Consider the following 25941-nt stretch of genomic DNA (forward strand, 5'->3'; position numbering starts at 1 on the left):
TGGACACTTAGGGCAGTAGATCAGAAACATCTGGAAAGTTTCGAAATGTGGTGTTGGAGAAGGATGGAGAAGATAAGTTGGACCGATTATGTGAGAAATGAAGAAGTGTTAATTAGAGTCAGTGAGCAGAGGAATATCCTACACAAAATAAGAAAACGGAAGGCTAATTGTATTGGTCATGTTTTACGTAGAAACTGCCTTCTAAAAGAAGTTATTGAAGGAAAGATAGAGGGGCGGATAGAAGTGACAAGAAGACGTAAGAAGATACTGGATGACCTTGGGGACAGAAGAGGACACTGTCATTTGAAGGAGAAAGCTCTAGATCACATTAAGTGGAGGAATTGTTTTGGAAGAGACTGTGGACCTGTTGTCTGACAGATTACTGATGATGATGATGATGATGATGATCCCACTGAAAGCTGTCCTATTTGGAAGCTGTTTTCTTGTTTAACTATCCTAAGAATTTGAATGAACAGTTGATTTTGGAAGCCATACATCTGCTCATAAAATAGAAGTATGCTGAGTCCTGATTAATGCCATTTGAAAGAAATTAATTTAAGTTACTTCACTTGAAAAATATATGTTGGCCTTAAATATTACATTTCTTTATTAGTGATTTTTAAGAACATCTGAAATTATCTACAGCCAGAATGTATAGAAGAGACATGCCAGTGATAGAGCTGAAGATAAATTGCAGGTGATGAGAGAAAGTGTCACAAAAGCAGCAACCTACAGCTCCTAAGAATCCTTATATTCTGCCTCTGTTGTGTATCATGTATCAGATGTATTTAACCACTAGATTTTAACTAAGAATCCTTATATTCTGCCTCTGTTGTGTATCAAGCATCAGATGTATTTAACCACTAGATTTTAACTTTTAGCATATTTCATTTGAGTCATATCCCACACAATAATTTAAGATTAAAATTTAGATTATAATATTATTGATACATGTAAAAATTGATCCATTTTAACAACTCAATAATGACATATATAATCCATAAAAACGACCTGATGATGATCTTAACAGACTGAAACATGTAGTGGGTTGAAAATAAAATAACCCAAATATTAAATATTTTAATACCAGTTTACAATTAATTGTTGACTGGCCCCTAAGGATACCAGGGTAGCACTATCCTACAAGCAGGAAGGTCGCAGGATCGAATTCCTATGAGGTCACTGGATTTTTCAATTGACCTGATCCTTCTAGCTGCACTGTGGCCCTGGGGTTGACTCAGCCTCTAACAAAAATGAGTACCAGGAATTTTCTTGGGGGGTAAAGGGTAGCTGGTGCGTAAGGCTGACAACCTCGCCGCCATCTATGAGGCAACTGTCTAGATGTGGGAGCCTCCACCTCTCACACCCCTACAGTCCTTCACAGCCTGTTACAGGGACGGCTTTACATTTTTCTTTTTTACTCTAAGTATACCTTTGATCCTAAGAAGAAGCCTGCACAGGCTGTTACTCCTGCATAGGGTGATTCATCTTTGCAGCAACACATTATTGGCGATCAGTACTACATTTCATGTAGTTTAATTATTGTTATATAATCTCTTCATTTAATTAGTGTTATCACTTTACATTGTGCTATAATGTTTAAGTTTATTTAATAATTTTAGCACTCAGTAAATGATACTTCAGTGTACTGTATGTTTACATGTACTTTATATATGCTGTCTGCAATTTAAGCATCCAAATTAAGCCATTACATATCACTCATAGATGAGAAATGACTGTACAGTAGTACATCAAAATGCACTCAGCCAAGCAACATGCCATCTCCTAACATGAGTTGCAAATTGCATTAAAGTTGTCAGTAGAATTTTTGAAAAGGTATGTGGGATTTGTCGATGCTCTAATAGACACCCACTTCGGAAAGTTTGTGGGCCCTGAAAAGAGCTGTTTGTTCCACCGCGGTAGACGGAGTTTTACGGCTGTTCGGCTGGTCTGTCTGGCCGGTGATGTAGTGCTGCGTGCGCCGGTAGAAATAGCTGTTGGCTACAGTGTGTTGGCTAATGTGGCAGCTGAGTTAGTTGTCTGGTCAAAGTGTGGAAGTTGCCGGAAGTTGCCTGGTCACAGAGCATGGTTGCTCGTGGGTGGTTGGTCGCGGAGCGCGGTCGCTGGAGTGGCGGCAGCTGCACCAGTTGCCCGGTGTGTTGGGCATGACCACCGGAGAGCCGAGGCAGCCGTCCCTGATGCAGTGAAGAGCCGATGACTCCGAAGACCGGTCGCTCTGGACTAAGTGTGACAGTTGACTGGCTGATGTGGTCACTGATGATTGCTAGGTTGGAGCTCTGTCTTTTATACCAATCTTGGTGGGAGGAGCTTAGACTTGTAGTTGCTGTTGTGAGCACTGATTGGCTAGTGCATGTAATAATTATGAGTGAGCTGGGCATCGAGTGCTGTATAAATATGAGTGATGGCAGCAATGTGATTGGTTAGCGCGTGTGATGGTGAAAAGTGAGCTGGACAGCGAGCGCTGTATAAATATGAGAGCTGACAGCAATGTGCAGCAATGTGCTATTGACTTAGGAGTGAGCGTTGTCCATTGATCAGCGAAGCAGCGTGAGAGTATGTGGGATGTTCCCACAGGTATTATATTAGGTAAACTGTATCAACTTTGTCACCTGAATAATAAATACCGGCATAGACACGGTATGTAATATCTCTTTCTCATCAATAATTTTGGAGCTGTACAGTGAAATAGCTGTATCTCGGACACCATCAGAATAGGACACATGTACCTATATACTTTTTTGCACAGAATGACCGATACTATGTCTTCCCAGAATACTGACCTTTCCTTCTGGGACACTGTATGTTAACTTTGTTAAAAATAAAATAATTATATAGCATCTCTACTAATGATCAATTCCATCTGAAACAGAATTGTGTTCATGTAGAACCATAAATTATACTGCTGACATAGCTAATCAAAAGTTGGCAAATAGAGAATAATTTTGAAGGAAGGCCTGAAAATTTTGGCAGTGAAATTTAAATGTTCTGTTAGGAAGGAATGAATTTAAATACAACATATAGAAAAGCTTGAGTTGAATTTTAGATAAAAACAAGCAAAAGAACAAATACAAGTATGTGATTATTGCACAATTTTATACAGAATATTACATAACTGGAAGACGCAAATTTGGATAAAGAAATCGTATTTGTCTGTCTGTAATTTATTCGGCTATGAAACCTAGTAAACAGAAGTGAAAGCATTGCCATATTGCCATGAAATGCTATCAGAAAGGATAGTACTACTTCACATAATGTTAATGTGACATGCAAGACTCTGGGGAGTTTCACAGTAATCCACTGTGCTGTCATTTGTTACAAAATGTATAAAGGAAGACGGGACTTCCTGGTTACTATGCAACATAAAACTTAATTATTTCCTGCCTTCCAGTGTCCCGTAGAAAGTTAGTAAGTGAAAAGAATACCATAAAGGGGCTTTCACAATAAAGCATCACAATATGTCAAATGTGATTACAACAGACTTATTACTCTCCTTTTGTGTTCCTACGGTGGTACAGTATGTGCTCGTTGCTGACCCTATTCTGTGTTACAGTGACTATATCCATATTAGTTAATTATCAGGAATATTTGTTTACTAAGTGTCTCTCACTGAAATGATAAATTTCACATACTAGATGGTTAACAAACAAGAATGTAACAAAACTAAATAATAAAGAAAACTAAGAAAGTTAGAAAAATTAACAGGGCTATTATTTTTTGCTATCTGCTAACAGAAACAAATAAATCAACTCTGTTAATTTGAAGGCCCACCTCCTGGTATGAGATATTACAATCAGTTCATATCCCCACCATCAATTTCCCCTCGGATCTACATTAATACCACAATTCCAAGCCCATCTCAGTCTTTAAGTGGCCACTTTTCCTAGAAATTTCCCCACCCAAATTCTATATGTGTAGCATGTTTCTCCCATCCAAGTGTGGGAAGCCCACGCTTCCTTGCTGTCCACAGTAATTCATTCAAGATATTCACAGCTAACTTTACATATCAGGAAGTAACAAAATATGGTATGAAAAGATAGTGATCTTGCTAGTTGTGGGGCCTAGAGAGGCATGTGTAATCATGTGTTGGCACCAAAGAATATACTTTCTGATCCACTCAGATCTTCATCAGCATGAGAGACCACTGTTAAGATCACAATTTTATGCTATAATGTTGAATTATGTGCATATGATCATCAGCATTAGAGTCCATTGTACAGATCACAATTTTGTGATTTAATGTGCGATTATTTGCATGTATGCGCCTTCCTTCACCTCCCAAACTACAAATGATCTGTCATTTATTACTATATTATTTGTATTTAACAATATTTCACATCTCTCTATACAAAAATAAAACTTTCAAAACTATGCATTAATAAATTCTTCATATAAACCATGCAAAATGTAACAAAGACCATTTTTTTTTTCTGTGGCACTACAGCCCCAATTTGGGCCTAGGCCTACCTCCATGAAACTCTCCGTTTCACTTCGGTTTACTAGATCTTATACGTATGGTAGGACTCCTTGGGCGAGTGATCAGCTCCTCGCAAGGCCTCTACCTGTAGACAAACACAGAAAAATGCACACAAACATCCATGCCCTGAGTGGGATTCGAACCCACGATCTCGGTTTCCGGAGTGAGCGAAGACAGTGCATGCCTTAGACCACTCGGCTACCGTGACCGGCAACAAGGACAAATAGATTTTTAAAAATTTCACACTCACAAGTATTCGTGCACACTCTTCATGATCATAGATGGCTGCTAGATGGAGAGCTGTACGGCCATGTTCTCCCCCTTGCAGGATGTCAATGCGGTCTTTATACTTGCTCATTACTTCCAGCACTGCCACCTTGTTCAATTCTGTCACCAGATGAATTGGCGCTTGTTTCTTGTCATTCAGTATGCTTGTGTTTACACCACTGGAAATATTACATCTTGCATTTTTGTCCCATGTTATACTTTTCATGTATTATGTTTACTCTATCTATCCCTCTATGGTTCTATAGCTCTTTGTTGGACCTTGGCTGCTTTTTCAGTTTCTTAATCCTACACATAGCAGGTTGAACTTCTTGGGCGGGGGATCAACCCGCCACAAGGCCACTACCTACATGGAGAACAACACAAACACAGAATAAACGCCTATAGAAATTTATACTTTGAGTGGGGTTTGAACCCATGATCCCAGTGTTCGAGCGAGCGAAGACAGTTCATGCCTTAGACTGCATGGCCATTGCAATCGGTATTGTGTTTACTTACACAATTTATGTCAATGTATAGGGTTTCTCTGATAATACCAAGGATGTTATGTTACAAAGGATCAGTTCCAGACACGCAAAAATTTATTAGCTTGGAATGCTCCGTGTTATTATTGCGAAGAGAAATATATAATAAAAAAAAAAAAAGGCAACGTCTTCCTTGTGGTAAGCATTATGCCTTGAAAGTGTTGAGATAAAGCTCTATACACTCTACCTTGGCAATAAATGGAAGTGAATGCTCAGCATTATGCTTGGGCTGTTACTTCAAGGAAACATTTACTGGTACTCACTGCATATGAATCTGGACTAGTTCAAGTGCTGGTCTGAACATTGCCCCCCCCCCCAAGAAAAAAACACATACACATTTAAAACTTTCTACTGGAAATCTATAATACTGAGTAGTGTGAGAGCGATGGTATCAGTAATAACCAGTGTTAACCACCAGACATTAATGTATTGGACACAAATGGATTTGGAGATTAAATTTTTGAAACATTAAACTGTTTCATGGCACAGGTACTATATACAAATATCTTTTAATTTTAAAAAGCTGGCTTCTTTCAGCATAAAAATTTCTATATTTAAAAGCAAAAATTTTGATATCCTAATTACTGGAAATGAAGTTCAGTTTGTAACAGAAAACAGAGTAATTCTTGCCATCTTTGTGCAATCTTGTTGATATATTAATATTCACAAGTGTTTGTCCTCATCTCTTCTCAGTATACTACACTATACGTTTCAGTCTAACTGGCCATCATGAGGTGTATAAGATGCTGGATTAATATAACCCGCTGCTCTGCTATCACACTGTTCTGCTTTTCATTTTGATGTAAAATGTTTTTAAAATATTTTATTTTAGGTATTTTAAATTATCATGTGTTATGCAAGTGTCTGGTGTATGTTTTGTTGATCTGTTGGTTCATCCTTTTGTGCTGTGTGTAGATGTTCTCATTTTACATCAAAATCAAAAGCAGAACACCAGGATGGCAGATTGACATGTTCCTTTAATCCAGCATCTTATACACCTGATGATGGTCAGTTAGGATGAAACATGTAGTGTAGTATACTGAGAAGAGACAATTATGTTGAAATGTGAATATTAATATACCGATGAAGCTGCACAAAGATGGCAAAGCGCGAGAACACAAAGTTAGAATACACAGTGCAACAGGATGCTGCAGCATAATATTATGAGCCCTTATAATAAATTTCCTCTCTGTACTAAAATAGATACTTTGGCCATGACTTAAAGTGATATTACATGCTGTACATCTCAGTTACATTTTCTGCCAACACACTATTGAGTTAAAATTTGCACGGAAATGTGAAATAAATTTTTGAGTATTGATAATTATAGAAATAACTGGAATGTATGAAACTATAAATTATGCACAGAATTACTGGGTTTCTGAACTTTTTCCATCGTCCGGAATTCTAGGTAATAGAGGACATGACGTTTTGGAAACTGGATCTGTTTCTGTAGGTGTCTTCCTTTCTCACCTGAAGACAGAAACAGTTTCCGTAGGTGTCTTCCTTTCTCACCTGAAGACAGAAACAGATCCAGTTTCCAAAACGTCGTGTCCTCTATTACCTAGAATTCCGGATGATGTAAAAAGTCCAAAACCCCAGTAATTTTGTGTGTCATCCACCACGGTCAGAACCCTTTAGAATCTATAAATTATGCACTTGGAATTTTGTGTTACTATACTTTGGTTTGAGCTGAGCTGTATAAAATATCTGCATTTGAGCAGATAATACCTAATATGTATTTTTGTGTTGGGCTAACTGAACTGTGCAGTTTAACTCATGTTACGTTATGTATTGCAGCATTATACTATAATATTTGTGGTCTAAGTCCGATTAACATTGATAATAATAAATGCTACCTGCTGGTTTAATCACTATTCCGACTGAAAGTTTTTGTAGTTATCCCCAGAAAACCTAGGTAAATGCTGGGATTGTACCCCGAACTAGGCCACAGCTCTGTCCATCCAGATCTTACCTGCTAACCCTTCATAATCATCCTTCACTCTCATTCAACACTATACAACCTTTGCAGATGAAGGAATGCCATTTTATATCAAACAAAATAATGCTCAACATGGCTCAGTGTCCAATATTTTTGTAAGCAAACTCCTGATACTTTAGTGAAAGAGCAGATTTATTTTCTATGTTCATTTCTCTGCTACTGACCTTTGCAGTAAGTAGTCAACCACCTCAACAGATTCATTTTCCACAGCCACATGCAAAGGAGTGTTGCCAGCGTGGTCTTTAATATTTAGATCTGAAAAAGGAACATTTGATCACTGAGCGGATTATGTTTCACTTCTGATGGTGCACATGTGTGAGCAGCTGTGTGATAGCAACATGTTCAGAATTATTGTTTTCATTGCTCACAGAGGCAAGATTACATAATTTATTAATTTTTAGCTAAATGTAACCATAATGGCTCATTAACTATTCAAAAATGATAAAAAAGAATTATGCTTAGCTTCAGTAACGGTTCGCCTACTAGACATCACTCTTTACAAAGTCATCTAAAATTCATGACTGGATTTTATAAACTATCTTAAAACACATAACTTCCAAAAGAATTTTAATAAGAGACATCTTTGCCGTTACACTTATATGAACTTTGGAAAGATAAACCATCCAACGTAAAAAAGTTTGGTATAAAGAATTCAATATTTATATTGCCTTACATATTTCAGCCTTTTGGGGTCATATTCAGAGGCTCAATGGTAAAAAGATCTTGCTTTACAATTGTTGTACATCTTAGTGTAATCATGTTACACACTTATAAATTATAAGGTAGATTAAACTGTTGATGTTTAAATATTATCAATAAAAAGGTTCAAATCACATGTTGGCACTACATGTAACCAATAGGACACCCAGACATTTAAAAGGCAACAATAAAGAAAAGTATCCATCAGAAAATGTAACATACAACAAGAAACATTTATCATTCACATATTATGGTGGATAAAGTGTAATAAATTAATAAGCCTGTGTTTTCTGTGCAGGCTCTCTGTGTGCGTGCCACTGCGAGCTGTGCTGAAAGCAAGAGGTAGCTGCTGCAGCACATATAAGCACAGAGCAGGTATCTCCATGATTTTTTATTTTAAATTTAAATTTTAAATATTAAAGCTAAATTGAGAATTTAAAATTTTAAACCAATCGATGAGTCAGTATTAATAAAGATTTTAAACATAATTGACAAAACCGACAAGGGGAGTTCTGGAATATCGGGTATCGATTGACAACAGAGCAATGAACAATTGGAAATCTGGAGTTTAAATGTTAATATTGAGTGCAGTGTGACAGCTACATGAAGTAAAATTTACCTGATGATGGCCGGTTGCGGCCAAAACATATAGTGTGAAAGAAGGGGGACAAGAACTACAATAAAGTGTTACATTTACGACGGCGTTTGTATTATACATATAGAAGTGTGGAATGCAACAGGATGCTTAAATACAATATAATAAACAGTGAATGTTTCATTAAAGAGCATTACACAACTGGCCTTTATAATGGAGACAGTGTGTTTTCTCTCAGATAGAAAATTAATTTTTTAAATATTAGTTAGATGAATACCTTGCACCAGAAGTGTCTCATATTTGTTTTACACTTTTGGAGGTTAACTTTAGTTGTGCCCATGTTAGAGATTTTGGATGAATCTGATGAAATCATGACCAAGTATTTTAGTCTTTCATGGTCGCTAAATATGATGAAATAATGATGATTTAATTGATTTAAGGCCCTTAACACAGTCAGAAAAGAAGATGGGCACATTTCCTTATATGTGAAAGCAGCAGCGTTAACTTCAATCAAATATTCAGCGAAACCTACTTGTTCATTGAAATAAATTTCAATTTAAGTATGTTCAAGTAAATACAAATTTTCTTCAAAAACAGAAAGAAAAATAAATTGAAGCCAAGAGTCAGTTCTTGTATATAGTACTTAATTCATAAGCACTGTAGTAAAGCCATTCACAGCAACTAAGCAGAAATAATTTTTTCTGACATTCTTGCTATATTGAAAAATTAAGTTGTAGTTTGTACTGAGGTCCACATTGTATGTTATGCACAGTTCTTTACAGTTAAAGATTCTTGATAAAGTTTGATTTGGTTTTCTTGTGAGGTTTATATTTGACCAGTGAAAAGTAAAATTAAATTTCCTTGACAACTCCAATACCAAATTTAAATGAAGTCCATTCATTTTACACACTTTGTGCAAAGAATGAAAACAAAAAGTTTTCCAACATGCCTTTCAGCAAAGGAAGTTATGATGAATAGTTTTCAATGGGCATGGTTAGTGACTACATTCCACGTCCCTTTTAGGTGACATGGAGTGGAAGTTCTTGAGAGAATAACAAAACTGATGAATAAGTCTGAGGAAGAATTGGCGTTTGCAGTATAAGTGCCAAAATAAAGTAACTGAAGAAATGAAATTGTGTGAGATACTACATTAATATTCTTAATGGAACATACATTCCTTTATGTACAAAAGACACAAAACCTGTTCAGTTTGAAGGATTTTTTCCCCTCCCGATTTTATTTACTGCTTTATAAATGCTTAATTTTTTTTTTTTGCTCATATAAGAGAGAATGTAATATTATTAAGGATGTTCCTGGATGGACCGACCACACATGTATCAACCATTGGGGTTTAATGGGTTAGGAACATGGGAGATGACACAGTAGGGCCAAGCCAGGCATCTGCCCATATACCCAATGGATTAAAAAAATATATATACTCCATAAACTAACTATTACTATAAGTTAATATTAAAATACCAAAAATTGTAATTATTTAAAATATTCTTTTATGTCCTCGAATACTCTAGGGGGATAAGTAAAAACACCCATAAATTTGGCAAACATTTTCTGGCTCACCCCCCCTTTCCCCGCCGGCGTCAATTGTTTGGAATAGGAGTAATCAATCCTAACAATACAAAACAATAATTTCTGTATCCTATCGGGGCCCTTAATTGTGAATACCTATATTTCAAGCACAGAAGCAGTCAAAATATCATAAATACGAAATAACTGGAGTACGCACGCGTCGTGTGTGCGCTTGCCGGAATGCATCAACAAAAAACTTATGAAGACTTGGACTTCACACAGGGTTATACTCTTGTCTCACTTCTAGGAAATTTGTTAAATACATCAATACCCCATTTTGCCCAGTCACTACTGAGTCTTCATAAAAATAACACTTGCTTAAAGGACAGGCATAATAAGCTTTCTGTATAAATCCATTTTTCGTCTGGTTTACACAATCAGCCCAACTGTTTGTCAACTGCGTAAAGAATTTTACTGGCGCAACCACACGCACAGAAACTGCAATGTCTGTAACTACAGGCTTGTCCACGAAATTATTCGACACTGGTAACGTGACCTGATAAAAAAAAAGATAGAACAGGGATAGAAGAGTACACACCTGTAAATAAAAAGTCTTGTCATATGCAAGACTGACAAGGCCTACTTCTTTTGGACACAATAATTTTGGCCTCCTCACACCTCGCGCAGAATTCAGCTGTCACACGACAGTAGCGCTATTCAACTGCTCGGTGAACGAAAAGTGATATGGCAGTCTTGACCGTCTTGACCGTCTTGACCATTTCACGGGGCAGGTCTGTCCTGTTACTAACAAGTTATTCCTTTGTTTATTTTTTCATTCCTCTGTGTGTATGTGTGTTCGGTAGTTGTGACCCTATGTTCGTTATTGGTTACGTGTTCAGTGTTATGTAGGGAACATGGAATACACTTGATAACAGTTCATACGTTGTATATTTGCAGTCGCTGCGTTAGATTCAGAAGTGAGTGTACTTCAGAAGGTCTACTACATCCACGTGATTTTAATCAACGGGAAAGTTTTAAAGCATAAGCGAGAATAAGTGATAACACTCAGTGAGCTCCTGTTACATCATGCGGGCTGCAGAGCTTATCCTGAAACTTCTACGTGCCTAAGGTAAGTTACACGCATATGCAGTTTTTTGTGAGCGCCAATCCAGGTGGAAGAATCGGCCGCTATTCTTGTCAAGTCGGGAAGACCCATAACGCTAAAGGCTATGATGTGTAGCCCACAGTTATTGGTCTAAGTGCATGGGGAAACCCACCCTCCCCAATAACTAACTAACTAACTAACTAACTAACTAACTAACTAACTACCTACCTTACGATATAGGCCACGCCATAGCTCAAGCGGTTGGTCGCTGGCTTCCCACCGCGGCGGCCCGGTTTCAGTCCCGGGTTTGGTCAAGTGGGATTTGTGGTGGACAAAGAGGCGCTGGGGCAGGTTTTCTCCGAGTAGTTCGATTTCCCCTGCCAATCTTCATTTCACCAATTGCTCCACAATCACCCTCACCTATCATCTGGGGCTGGTAAAATAGGCCAGAAGTGGCCACAGTACAAGGGACTTAGTTCCGCCCCCCAGCAATAAAAAAAACTTACGATCTCAACTTTCTGTGTTAAAAGCATTATCTAGAATTATTTTGACACTGTCCATCAACTTGGGTTTTCTTCAAACACAGCGTTCCGCCATCCGCCACAACACTGGAAATGCCCCTCCTCAGTTGAGTCTGCCGTCTAACGAACCAAACTGAGGAGAAATCTTTTCCTCCCTTACATTTGTGACAGAAACAGACCAAGACTCCGAAACATGGTAATAAGCAAATCAAGACGATGGGGGGGGGATTCAAAGTAACACCTATGTTTACGGCAGTACACCATCCTCAGATATGTTTATGCTTAGGACCTAGAATTCTTATTTTTATCATGATTAAAAACCCAACAGTACAGGAAAGCTGGACAACCACCTCTTGAGCCACCACATTTGAATTTCTTCCACGATGCAGGGCTTCAAGCGCAGAGGTTTCCAAATTCGGATTTTGCTCCCATTTAAAGGCACGCGTCTTCACGGAGAGGACATAACAATTTCAAGTGGTTATTTGTTTCAATAGCGACCATAGGCTTGAACTGTTAACAAAAAGGAGTAAATTTATTTTGATAATTATGGCATTGAAATTCATACGAATTATACCGAAACATCGGAAGAGGTGAGAAAGCATATTATTTTGGAGGCTACAACTACACATTGTTAGGATGTTAACAGGTCGCGTTAATATACTGTGTCGCCGACGAAAAGTCATCTTTAAGCAGATAATCTCTGCCTTCGCGAATAGCTACGTTCGTGGAGGCAGTTTATAAAGCAGCGAAGTCTCAATCGCCAATTCGCATAGGTGCAATGCCGTATCTGTGAGTTTCCGAGCGACCCCAAAATCCCCCCCCCCAATATATATGCTATATCGCCAGCTTTATTCCCAGAAACTAACAATACATGGAACAGACTTGAAAGGATTCTGACGATGGTGTATGCTGTACAGAAATATTAGTCTTATTTTGGACTCTACCCATCATTCCATCGTCTGGTATATATATACCAGACGATGAAAAAAAAAACACGTTTCGGACACTGGATCTGTCTCCGTCCTCAGGTGGATGGGGCAGGATAAACCTACTCAGTTGAGCCCCTTAGAAAGAGCTAGTCTCAATCTTCTATATACGTGTACTAGACGATGGATAGAGTCCAAAATAAGCCAAATAGTTCTGTACTAAATACATGGAACCATCATTATTCAGTTCCTTCATTTCATCCTCCACCTCCAACAACACGGCGGACCCAGTGGCGTAGTTGGTTGAGGCACTATGCCACAAGTCTGAAGGTCGCGGGTTCGATTCCCGATGTCACTGGATTTTTCAATTGCCCTAATCCTTCCAGCCGCAATATTGCTCTGGGGTCGATTCAGCCTCTAACAGAAATGAGTACCAGGAATCTTCCTGGGGGTGGGGAGGCTGACAACCTCACCGCCATCCGTGAGCCGATTGCCTAGAAATGTGAGAACGTCGACGTCTCACAACCCTATGGGCCTCCGTGGCCGGTTACAGGGATAACTATATCTTTCCCCCAAATACTACAAGTTACATGTGACGGTTTTTTAAACACCGTTACCATCTGTAAGCAAGTTCGTGTTCGCATGCCAAGACAAGTCAAGGAACGTTCGTATGGGCAAAATTTCGTGATGCGAATCTTCGTAAAGCGCGGGCACTCGGCATAATAATCAATGAATCAATGAAATGGGAGGAAGTAAAAGCACAATATTTTGTAAGACGAGTCCAAATAATTTTGCAAGGAAATCCTTTCGTTTATACAAAATTATTTTTAGAGAAACTTATGTATTGGAATTTCTGTTTCAGAATTTCAAAAAAAAAAAAATGTTAAAATACATTACTTTTCTGGTACTTTTCATGTTTAAGTAAGGGTTATGTACCGATTCTGCATCGGTCTTATGGATATATCCGCCGGACCAGCTGTCTTCTTTGAAAGATATTCCCTAGTGGAATTAAAACGTGAAACTCACCACATATGAAAAGACACTTATTAAATCGAAAATGCCCGAACGGTAGTATGGTTTGTATCCCTGCGGAATTCAACATGTAGGAACTTATGAATAGGAAATGCAGCATTGAAGAACATTTTTTTTTTACAATATAAGGAAAATAAATTACTGAAGTTCAAATAATTGATACACGGTGCTCGAAAGCACATGGGATATTTATTTTAAATCGTATACCAGAGAAGATAAAGTAAACAAAAATGAACAAAAATATTCATGTTCACACGCTTGAGCCATAAAACACAAGGATATTATTTACATTGTAATATTTACCACGGTTCTCAGAAGATATCGTATGTAATTCTATTCTGAATGATGAGAAAGATAGAAACATTATATTTATTTTATGGTTCCATAAAGAGAATTGCTGAAGTTATAGCATCCAAACATGTCCTAAAATATATTAATAAGTGTGGCAAATAAAGGATAATACATGTCGTTATTTGTAATCATCTCGTTCCGAAAGAAAAAAAATATATATACCGCGGAACTAGCCATAGGGTGTCTCTAAACCATGCTTAGAGAAACATTGTCAAAATCATACTTCTTAAAATAAATGAAAGGTAATATTTTATTTTTACCAGACTATTCTAAAAAACACGACAACATTGTTGAACTTGAAGTAGTTGCTACAGGGTGCAAGTAACTTTTGAGTTATGTTGTTTAAGGGAACTTCTCTGCCCTTTGCTCCACGATTGATTTTCTAGTTTTATATTGAAATCTGAATCGTCCTATACATTACGTTTTTAGTATGTCATACCTCCTCCATGTGCGGCAATGAATTGTAAGATGTTCAGCTTGTTCCTCGCAGCCGCCTGATGAGCCGCCGCCCTGCCTCTAGAATCCCGCACCCCGAGACGTCCCGGCTCTGCCAGGTACAGGCGCCCGAAGTCCTCCACATTACCGCTCTCGGCAGCCTGCAACATGTGGCAAACACTATTCCTGCAGCTGCCCAAACCATTTGGCCACTGAAGTAAAGGAAATGCAGAACGAGAAGGCTGTGAATCGTTCTGAATACTTAATTCCTCAAACCCCATAACGAACTGGGATGAAAGAGATGAAATTCAATAGTGCAAATACAAGTTAGCCGTTTGTCGGAAAGGAAAAGTCCAGATCTGAAGCCGGGACTACCCAAATACGAAACCATTTTAGGTCATCAACGCATAACCCGTCCTTAGGCTGCGGATGGAGGAGGCTGCCTCCACATATGGAGGGCAGCTGAGTACAAACCGAGTATGCAGTTCGGACGGCAGAATAGGGGCTGTGCGGGGGACTAATACCGCTCACTTTAAAATGTTAGTGTGTTACGAAAAGTTAAACAGGACTCTGGACTTGAACCAGTGGCGGATTTTTTTATTATTTAATTAATAGCATATTTACAAGCTGCTCTAGATAATAAGGAGTAATAAGTAAATTTGTTCTAGAGCCGCGCAATAGCACAAGTGGTTAGTCGCAGGCTTCCCACCGCGGCACCCCGACTTCGATCCCGGGTCTGGTCAAGTGGGATTTATGGTGGACAAAGTGACGCTGGTACAAGAGGCCAGAAGTGGGCGCAGTACAAGGGACTTAGTCCAACGCCACCAGCATTTTAAAAAGTTCTAATTAGGTGTCTTGAGTAGAGAAGTCATCCACTGATGATACTCTGACAGGCCCTGTAGAGGAATGGTGATGGTTTTAATATCCGTCATCTGCGGGTTGTGGTAGGTCAGACGGCCACTGTCTCCTCAGTCTTCTTATTACATTTGGTGGGTTGCTAATTTCTACACCTAGATAGGATAAATGATATGAACCCCGTCCCAAGTGCAAACAATATATTGTATGTCCTTGATCTTGCTCTCCTTTATACTACATGTTTCGGCCTCAAACGGCCATCATCAGGTGTATACACTCACGTTGCTGTTACACTGCACTTAGTTTAAAATTTAACATTTAAAAACACATTGTTCCTTTTGTTGTTATTATCAACATCTACTTCGTTGATATCTGTCTAGTTTATAGATTGAGGCCGAAACATGTAGTGTAAAGGAGAGCAAGATCAAGGACATATAATATATTGTTTGCACTTGGGACGGAGTTCATATCATTTATCGTATAGAGTGCTACAGGACGTTTAAATATAATATTCTACACCTAATCTGTTATTGTGTCCGAGTATGCTTTGATGGTTGAGTGTTGACTCTATACATTATATTTCTTCTGTGACAAATGGGATTTGCAAATCATTGTGGATAATAAAAGTTGGAGACATACCAAAGTGCTCTAGTTACTGAGCGCAAGAATTTGGATTGAAGACTTTGAATTATTTTTGTGTTTGATGGTTTTGTACAGCCCATAGCTGTATAACTTATGTTCATATTGGTTTTATTATACACTTATATAGTGAAGTTTGTTTTCTATAGATAGCTTGGATTTACGGCCCAAAAGCCGTAAATCTCGTAGTTTTAAATTTAATTTTTGACGTTTTGTTTTGACGTGTTTCTGCCATGTCAGTTCTTTGTCGGAGCATAATCCCAAGTATTTTAATTAGAAGAAAGCAGTTTTCTGGGATTTGGCACCGCCGTGAAAGCCTCAAATCTTACATATTTTAATTAGGTTTGGATTCGGTATTTGCATATTATTGATGGTAACCTGCGAGCAAGTTATGCGTTTCGTGNAGCCCATAGCTGTATAACTTATGTTCATATTGGTTTTATTATACACTTATATAGTGAAGTTTGTTTTCTATAGATAGCTTGGATTTACGGCCCAAAAGCCGTAAATCTCGTAGTTTTAAATTTAATTTTTGACGTTTTGTTTTGACGTGTTTCTGCCATGTCAGTTCTTTGTCGGAGCATAATCCCAAGTATTTTAATTAGAAGAAAGCAGTTTTCTGGGATTTGGCACCGCCGTGAAAGCCTCAAATCTTACATATTTTAATTAGGTTTGGATTCGGTATTTGCATATTATTGATGGTAACCTGCGAGCAAGTTATGCGTTTCGTGGTGAATGTAACTTGCACTGATTTTGTCTGGTTTATTTTGATTTTCCCTTTGCTGGAGGAGCTCTAAGTGTTGTTTAGGATGTTGTGATGCTACTACTGGATCTACACGTAGTAGGGCTGTGTAGACAAACTGTGGAAGCCCCCACAAGTAAAAATAAATTTACGTTTTGATAATTCCTCTTTTTTCTTGTTTCCTATAATATTTTTTATTGCTAGTGGGGTGGGACTAAGTCCCTTGCACTGCGGCCACTTCTGGCCTATTGTACCAGCCCCAGACGATAGGTGAGGGTGATTGTGGAGCAATTGGTGGAATGAAGATTGGCAGGGGAAACCGAAGTACTCGGAGAAAACCTTCCCCAGCGCCACTTTGTCCACCACAAATCCCACTTCACCAGACCCCGGGATCGAACCCGGGCCGCCGAGGTGGGAAGCAAAACGAATCTGAGAGCCAGAATGCGTCTAAACTCAACCATATTTGCACTTTCCGTATGTTTCTCTCTTACTATACAGAGTCTCTTACCGTGCTGTGCGTTGAGGGTAAAATCTAACCTTACTTTTCTTCACAACCCCTGGAGCACAAAATGCATATCTGTTCACTCTATGGAGGCCTAAATTCTGTTCGAGAAAAGCGCTGGCATTAGCGGGTAGCTTGGAATATGACAAGTTTAAGTACAGGGTGCGTCAGAAAGAGTGGATGGATTTCACAGGGCAATAAAATTGAAATCCATTCATTCTTTCTGACGCACCTTGTACAAATTACGGAAACGTTACGTGTCCGGATTTAGAAGATGTCCGTGAAAGGCCCGCCTACCCCAATGATCAGCTGGAAGATCTAGGAGGATAATATTAAAACAGATCATGAAAAACAGGATGGATATGGACTAGATTTATGTGGGTCAGGAGAGGGAGAGTGGCGACATCTTGTGGAGGAGGCAAGTCATAATTAGTGAACAGATATGAAATAAAATTTGAGTGAAGGAATGGAGAGGGAACGCTAATGTTAACTCGCTCTAGAAGCCTGCTCTCAACATGATTCTGCAAACAGCCGTGGGATATACAAGAAGACTGTATAACATCCATGTTTGACAATTAAAAATCTCACTTTTAGATGAAATTTGCTACATCGTTGACTAGCAACAGTGAAACATCTTCACATTTGATGCACCTGTCGGAAATGTGGAAAGGTAAGGGTAAAGTTGTCCATGTGCTTAACTTATTAAGCACTACGCCATGAAGGCGTATGTGGAATGAATGTATAGATCCATATTTTCTTGACGTCGGCACTAGTTGGAGGTGAGTGGTCAGCTTCACGCCCCGGCCGCTTTACCCCCGAGGAAAGAGTCCCCAGTACCCATTGGATAGTAGGGTAGGTGGGCCCCAGAGCTGGCCTGGACGACATGGAGAAGTGAAAATTCTTGTCTCCATCAGGACTCGAACTTCGACCCCTCGGTCGTCCAGCCTGTAGCCAGTCGCTATACTGACTCGGCTATCCCGGCTCCCCGCCGGAAGTGTGTACTGTTATTAACACGTGACATTTACAAGCTCGATAGATCAAGCTTACATTCCGTCACTCAGTTATCTAGTGATTCTGTCACACCGTTCTAGGAAACACAATTTAGATAAAAACATTATAAAAGGAATATTCTGATAGGCTGCGCTGTGACCTGCGCTCCAATTAACCACCTTGATGCCAAAATGAAATTCTAATTCCATTTGTCTTGCTAAGTATTTCAACATTATTAACGATCAGCTATCACGTATTTGATCTTTACTTATCGTTGTGGAGTATGATGCTCTACATATTTTGTGTTCAAGGAATATATCTAAATAAAAGTTTACAAACTAATAATGGCACAAACTCTAACACAGATACATGATATTAGGACAGGAAAGGAGGAAAAGGACAAAACACAGTAAATAAAATTTAAAACCGTAAGCCCGAAAAAGGACTGTACAGAAATGAATAAAACTGAACATGAATTCAGAGGTCTGATGAATGACCCATTGAAATTAAGAGTAAACTGAAAATACAACTTACAGTAGAGTAATCTAGAAGAGATAGTAATGTCTATAAGTTTGTTATAATGAAGGGCGATGTGTTCGTGCGTCACATAATACTGAAGTGTCGAAGTGTTGAGCGATCCGACTGACCTAAACCGCTAAATGGAAGCCGCAAGACACTGTCACGTAGACATTTTGAAATGGATTATGAGCCCATCATGTGAAACACGACCTTCAAAATTACTTTTAAGGATAACAAAAAAGTATTTACCTCTACTGATAAGCGGCCTCCGTAGTCTAGAGGTAACGTTCCCACCTCATGACTCGTAGTACGCGGGTTCAAACCCGGCGGAGGTCGTGGAATTTTTAAGGGCGGAAAAATTCAGGGAACAAGTCCTCCGGGAGGGACTTTAAGCCGTGGGTCCCGTGTCGTAGCTTTACGGCACGTAAAAGAACCTCATATCTCCAAAGGAGGTCACTGAGCCAAATTCAGGGACATTTCCCGCCCAACAGTAGTCTCTAACGCCTCTGATAGATGGGGGAAGCATTATAGATACCGCTAAGCCAGTAGAGGCCGAACTCGCTGGCTCGGTCGGGACTGATGGTACGCACCAATATCGGTAGGGTATAGAGACTGGTAGAATATCATAGAGGGAAGCACAATGGACCAATACTGGTTTAAGTGCATGGGGAAACCCACCCTCTCCAATAACTAACTAACTACCTCTACTGATCGTTGATTTCAGCATATCACAATTTTTACAATTTTAAGGATCTAAAATTACATGTAATTTCGATAACTCAAACGTTTTAAAATACTTTATGTAAACTGTGTAAGATTTTCTTTAGTACTGAATGCTCATGAAAATGGCCAGTTAAGGCCGAGACATGCTGGGCTGTAAGATTATTTAACCGATAAAAGTTGGATGCACTTAATGATAATTTTATATTCATCTTAATGTAAATAGTGTATCGGCAACAGTGACATGTCAGATCATGATTTGTGCGTCTTTGGAGTATAACGTCGTTGCTATTAGAAAACTTATAGGTAATGCATCATTAATCAAGGAAATATCAGGAAAAATATATCTGTAATTGATCCCCAAATTGCATTGACAAAACAAATTTACCCTCAGGAGTTAATAATGCCGACCAAATCAATGTAGAAGTTCTTAACAGCTTTGAGGGACAAGTTAAAAGCAAACGTAAACCCCAGACTACCAAGTCTATATGCAAAGATACTGTTACATGTACATCCGTTGCTAGGCAACGGGTTGGTAAACACGTTCCCGCAGAAGCAACCAGGTGGAACAATAGGACGTCGATTGTTAGGCAACGAAGCTATAGACACGCATCTTTAACAGTAGAAGATGGTGTTCTCCATGGGGTACGTGCAGAGGAGTTATCTTGAAGACAGTCGGCGCTATAATTTCAGTTGAGGGTTGGCAGTTGAGAGTTCAGTCAAGAGAATGGGAATACAACGGCACGCGGCAGTTCAGTTCGTAGTTGAAGAAGAATCAGAAGTCGACCTGTGAAAACTTAATGTGTGATTAGAAGATTTAGTCACGGTGACTTGAAGTGTTAGTTTCTGTGTTGAGATCCGTTGCCAGGAGACGACTAGTGAAGACGGAGAATCTTAGTGCGTGTGCACCGGCGAACTCAAAGTGTGTACAATAGCGACAGTGTTACATAGATTGCGATTAAGAGAACTTGTAACCGAAGTGCCTATAAATCCAATCATTCGATCTAGAACTCGCTATTTTCGTCACGCGTACACGTGGCGGTTCGGATCATGTTGGATTCATCAGCACTGGTTGCCACCCAAAATACGTAGCGATTTAGTGTCAGTAGTTGCGCAACCATAAACCCGTGACAACTGGAAACTGCGGAAGAATCATATTGCACTGAATCGAAGATTGAATTGGGTAGTCATACCACGAAAATGAAACAAACGTGGCAACAAATAAGGGAAATTCTGGCCGCACAGACCCACTATGCACAAATGGAGACATTGTGGAGCCATCAGTTTCCTTTCTGGAATGTGGGACAGGTTCATTTGCTCTGTTAGTTATTATTTCTATCTTAGCAAAAGACATCTCGATCCGTTCCAGTGCTTGATATTAAAGTGAATAGAAATTTCATTAAGAGCAACCAGTTTAATATAAATATAAGTAAATATACCTTTACACCAGCCGTGTCAAACATGCGGCCCCCATAGCCACAAAGTGCGGCCCCTCAACTTTTAGAGCTAATTGATATTAAAATCAATATTAAAATTTTAGTAGAAATATTTTTTGTAAAGACAATTTTCCAACAGACCAGAAGACAAGAAGTCTCACGCAGACATAAATTAGCGGGCTGCAGGAAATTCAATGTTTTGCTATTTGTAACACAATTTCTTGTGTAATCTCTCTTTTTACATATTGAAAAGTGTTTGATACTTGTAAAAAATGGCATGCTCTTGCTTTTTAAAACTGTAAGATATGTGACTTTAGGTAATTATATTGAAATTATTCCTAAATAATAAATAGAATTAAATTTTTTGTATCAAAATCTAATGTATATTTCGATTTTGAAGTGCGGCCCTGGACTATTATTTATAGGGCTGAGGTGGCCATCTGTACAAGTTGAGTTTCACATGCCTCCTTTACACGTTTCGAACAGCACTGACCATCATCAGAACGTTCTCCAACATTACAGGATTTTATTTTTAAATTTATGTTATACATATCTGTGTATAAGGAGTTTAACCATTAAGAATTAAGATTAGTATCATCAAGTTGTGTTAAAATTAGTATATTAATATTTTTTAAAGTGGTTAAAAACTATGTTGCGTAACGTTGAACTGGTGATGTTTTTTCCGGTTTTGTTATGTACAGTATTCTATATGCTCGTCTGTGGGATGTCGTGTGTATATTCAGTGAATGTTGTAGTGGTAGGCAATGTGTGCTATGGTGAATTGATCTAATTAGTCTTATTTTTAAATTCCTTATACAGAGATATGTGTATGTTGTTGTCTTTTTTGTTATGTAAAATATTCGGAGAATAAAGGAACAAAACCGGAAACCTACCATATCCAAGTAGATACAAGCGGAAATATCAGTTATATAAGAGAAGATATATACCTAATAGAAAGCAACAGAGAAATAGTGGAAGTTACATTGTATAAAGAATAATTTAACACAGTAATAAAATGTAGCCGGTCACGGTAGCCGAGCGGTCTAAGGCATGTACTGTATTCGCTCGCTCGGAAGCCGGGATCGTGGGTTCGAATCCCATTCAGGGCATGGATGTTTGTGTGCGTTTTCCTATGTTTGTCTACAGGTAGAGGCCTTGCGACGAGCTGATCACTCGCCCAAGGAGTCCTACCGAATGTGTAAGATCTAGAAAAACCGAAGTGAAGGGAGTTCATGGAGGTAGGCCTAGGCCCACTAGGGCTGTAGTGCCAAGGGGAAAAAAAATAAAATAAAATGTAAGTATAATATGGAAATAACAACTAAAGAAGCAATTGAATCTGTCCAAATTCCATAAAGGAAAATAATGATCCAGAAACAGAATTATGATAAAGGAACTCCGTAAATCACCAGAAAATAGGCAGTTACCTATGGTAAAGAATGCCAGACAACATCCAGGAAACCAAAACCAAATTACCAGCCACATATTCTAAACTTAATTTCAACCAATGTATTTTAAATGCATGTAGTGGAACTCTGTTACTAAAATTTTGATATATAATATCAACTGTAACAGTATGTAGCAGTCAGTAGACAATGTATTTATTTAAAATATCAGTTCTCCTGAAAATGACTTTGAGGTCGAAACACGATTTAAAAGAACAAAGTGTGCAAAAATGCATAGTGTTTTTGTCAGAAATTTAAAGGAGAACGTTTACGTCAGTCTTTCTTGGTCAGATAATGTAGTACATATTACACTCCCTACGTAGCATATCTTCTGATTAATAATGATATCGGAGCACTTGAATCAGGATCCCAGCAACATGAAGCACACTTGTGCGCCTCGTGGTAGGGATAGAAGCAGATCAGCAAACATTAAGCTGCTTTACACGTACAAGTAGTTGCTCTGCATTATTTAATTCCATCTTCTGCATCGGCAATGGAATGGGGGTTTTCACAGCGGAATGTATTTGTTATATTAAGAATTCTCGAGAGCGCCAATAATTAGAAGTATCATAATGCATGTCTGTTAATTTTATGTAACGACTTGAATTTCTATCAGCCATCATTCACTTTTTATTTTTATTTTTTTGTGTAACCTTCACTGTTACACGTTCAGTGGCTACTGGAGTAATAAGCCATTCGGTGTAAAGGTGAAGCTAAAGCTGTTCCTGTGCTTAACTAATTAAGCACTACGCCATGAAGGCGTATGGGGGAGTGGATGTGTAGATCCACATTTTCTTGACCTCGGCAGTAGCTGGAGGTAAGTGGGTAGCTTCAAGCCCCGGCCGCTTTAACCCCGGTACCCATTTTATAGGAGACTGGATGGATCTCAGAGCCGGTCTTGACGACGTGGAGAGGAGAAAATTCTTGATCCTATCGGGACTCAAAATCCAACCCCTTGGTCGTCCAGCCCGTAGCCAGTCGCAATACCGACTGCGCTATCCCGGCTTCTCAGCCGTCTAGTGTAACAAGTTTAATAGAATAGGCCAAATTAGATGTATAGCCTTACATGCATCGTCACTTTGATGCCATCCTTAGCAGAATAAGCCCACACACCGATACTGCGCAGGGCCGAGAGAACAGACTTAAAAACGATAACCCAGCATCACGCAAAAAAGCAGAAGACTCGACGTGCACTGTTGTTTGTGTGCCGTGTACAAGGATATCCTAATGAACTATTATTGTAGACATTTTAGAAATATCTTTTATGAAAATAATATAACTTACAAGTGTGAATCAGATTTTAAGATCTCCAACAAAAGTAAAGCTAATTTTCTTTTGCTGGTGACGGTAGCCGAGCGGTCTAGGCATGTACAGTTCTCCTTCGCTCCGAAGCCGGGATCGTGGATTCGAATCCCACACAAGGTTCAGATGTTTGGTATGTGTATGCGTTTATTCTGTGATTATGTTGTCCTGTGTTTGGGTAGAGGCCTTGCGACGAGCTGATCACCCGTCCAAGGAGTCCTACCGCCTGCAAAAATGATCAAGAAACTGATAAATCAGCCCTATGCTCCAAAGTGGGAGCAAGAGGTGAAAAAATTCCTTTTATTGGCATGCCTCTGAGTATGATCTAATTTGATCTGTCCTGTTAAATTTGTTACCTTGCGTGCAGTATTATTCCAATAGCCAAGCACTGTTGTCTGTTACAGTGAAGTGCATTCCAATTTGATCTAGTGTACACATATTTCTGAAGTACATTATTTTCTATGTAGTATAATGCACCGATTTTGATGTTCATTTACGGAAAATACATATTTTTCCAATTAATCACGCTCAGGTGTGACAGTGCACACCACCTCGAAAGATATTTAATGACATTTGTAGAGCTTTAGGGATTTCGGACCATCACGGCAACGACTGTGAAGATTATCGTCTTCCGAAATGTGATGCCTTGTATCTGGTAGATATTTACGGAAGTTTTGGAGGAAGGTGCTGCCTCCTTCTTCAGTTATAAGATAGTGCTAGCACATTCCTCGAAAAATTCATGATGTCACATCAGAATACAGTACTTTTTGTTACAGACAATAATGAGATCTGTATTGTTCATTATGTGACGCGGTTAACAGTAAGATTTTATATAGAAACCTAATACGGTTCGTTTTGATTTCCAGGTAAAATAAATGTTATACGAAGTAGATAAGGGCAAAAATTAAATTTACTTGGCAGATTTTGGAAGTAGATTCCCCGAGTTAAAAGTTTAATCGGAATGCGTCAGGTAGTTCCTGGAGTAAAACATGTGGATCGACAGACAGACATGCACTATTTTCCCTTACGCATTCATTTTATGGACTCTGTGCATGGAGCACGCAGTAAGAGGAGTTCTGCATTGCAGTGCTGCCTACTGTACTAGGCTACTTTCGGTCCACTCCACTTCCGTATTTGCATGGTCTACTTTCCTGATTTCGATGCCCAGTGAGTGCATTTTGACGCCAGTCTCTCCTTTCACGTATCATTACTTCCGGGATGGACAGTTATTTTGGACGGTCGGCCAGCTACACGAGTCATTTTAGTTCGAATTCCGAGCCAGAAAAAATATGGCTTAGCTAAACGGCTAGACATGAACTCAAGACTGCATTGAAATCTATAATAGTAACTTTACGCGGAGAACAAAGCTATCAACGTTTCTTCATTTAAATTGTAAGTAATTCTTCGAGGTAGCTGACACTTTCAGATCTGTAATTAATCCGCACACTCAGAACAAGAATAAAACAGAAATTACAATACGGTATAATATGGCGGTCTTACCTTAATTAGTTCTTCGGGGCACAATTTTTTAGGAAACTGAAATCCCTTGAAGACTTTCCTCCAGTTTCGAGCCATCTTATCCGACATGCTTGAATTGCTAGAGTTAGAACGCAAGGAACCACTCATGCTGAATGTCAGACCACAACACGACGTCCCTTCACCTGGTACAACGTTATATGCTGCAGGCGTCGCGGTCTCCCGAAACACTCTGTACTCCGTAGACTAATGCTCCAACTTCCCTCTCTGTCTCCAGTCGGCTTCTACGCACAGAGCAATCGCAGCGGTTCAAGCTGCGAAAGATCAGCCTGTGCTCCATCACTGCCGGAACATCCCTCACTGTTATAATAACCAACCTCGGTGGCTGGGGGGGGGGATGTTTCTAGTAGTTGTCATGGTGACAGTTCTGTATATCCGAATATCTGACACAAGACGGACGTGTGGTCCACGTGACAGAGCTGCTGACCTTGATAGTGATTCGTAATTCAATTTATGTCTATCGTAAGATTAGGAATTTTCCCGTAGAGAATATAGGATCATTATAATTATTGAATGCGGCAGTGTCTTAATGTAAGAGGACAGTAAGCCGGGACTGGAGGAATGGAACAACTTGCCCAATTAGATTAAACATGCGAGAAGGGCGGAAAGATGAAGTAATATTGTTTTTCCCAAGAAATGTGTTCAGGGGCGACAGGGCGCAGAATGTTCAGAACCCCTTGCGATGACCAAAGTGTAAACTTAGAAGTATCATACAACGTAATGGAGCTCAGAGGTTATTTACCTTGCAGTGAAGTAAAATA

The 25941-nt window shown here is 39.1% G+C and overlaps 1 protein-coding gene across 6 annotated transcripts in view; it reads right to left on the minus strand.

The window, feature by feature from the left end:
• The window catches only part of LOC111861795 (transient receptor potential cation channel subfamily A member 1), a 160229-nt gene that overhangs the window by 51202 nt on the left and 83086 nt on the right, over positions 1-25941 (minus strand). For 5 of the 6 annotated variants that reach the window (XM_033750456.1, XM_023846649.2, XM_023846648.2 and 2 more), the window contains exons 4-6: positions 14502-14658; positions 7471-7561; positions 4746-4941 (exon numbers count right to left, since the gene is read on the minus strand). In XM_033750456.1, coding sequence (XP_033606347.1) covers positions 4746-4941; positions 7471-7561; positions 14502-14658 — 444 coding nt within the window. Of the gene's footprint in view, positions 1-4745; positions 4942-7470; positions 7562-14501; positions 14659-25144; positions 25435-25941 lie in introns of those variants that run through there. The other variant, XM_023846650.2, reaches the window with a different exon arrangement.

This window comes from Cryptotermes secundus, unplaced genomic scaffold (genome assembly GCF_002891405.2).
Source record: "Cryptotermes secundus unplaced genomic scaffold, Csec_1.0 scaffold598, whole genome shotgun sequence".
In the NCBI taxonomy this organism is placed as follows: Eukaryota; Metazoa; Arthropoda; class Insecta; order Blattodea; family Kalotermitidae; genus Cryptotermes; species Cryptotermes secundus.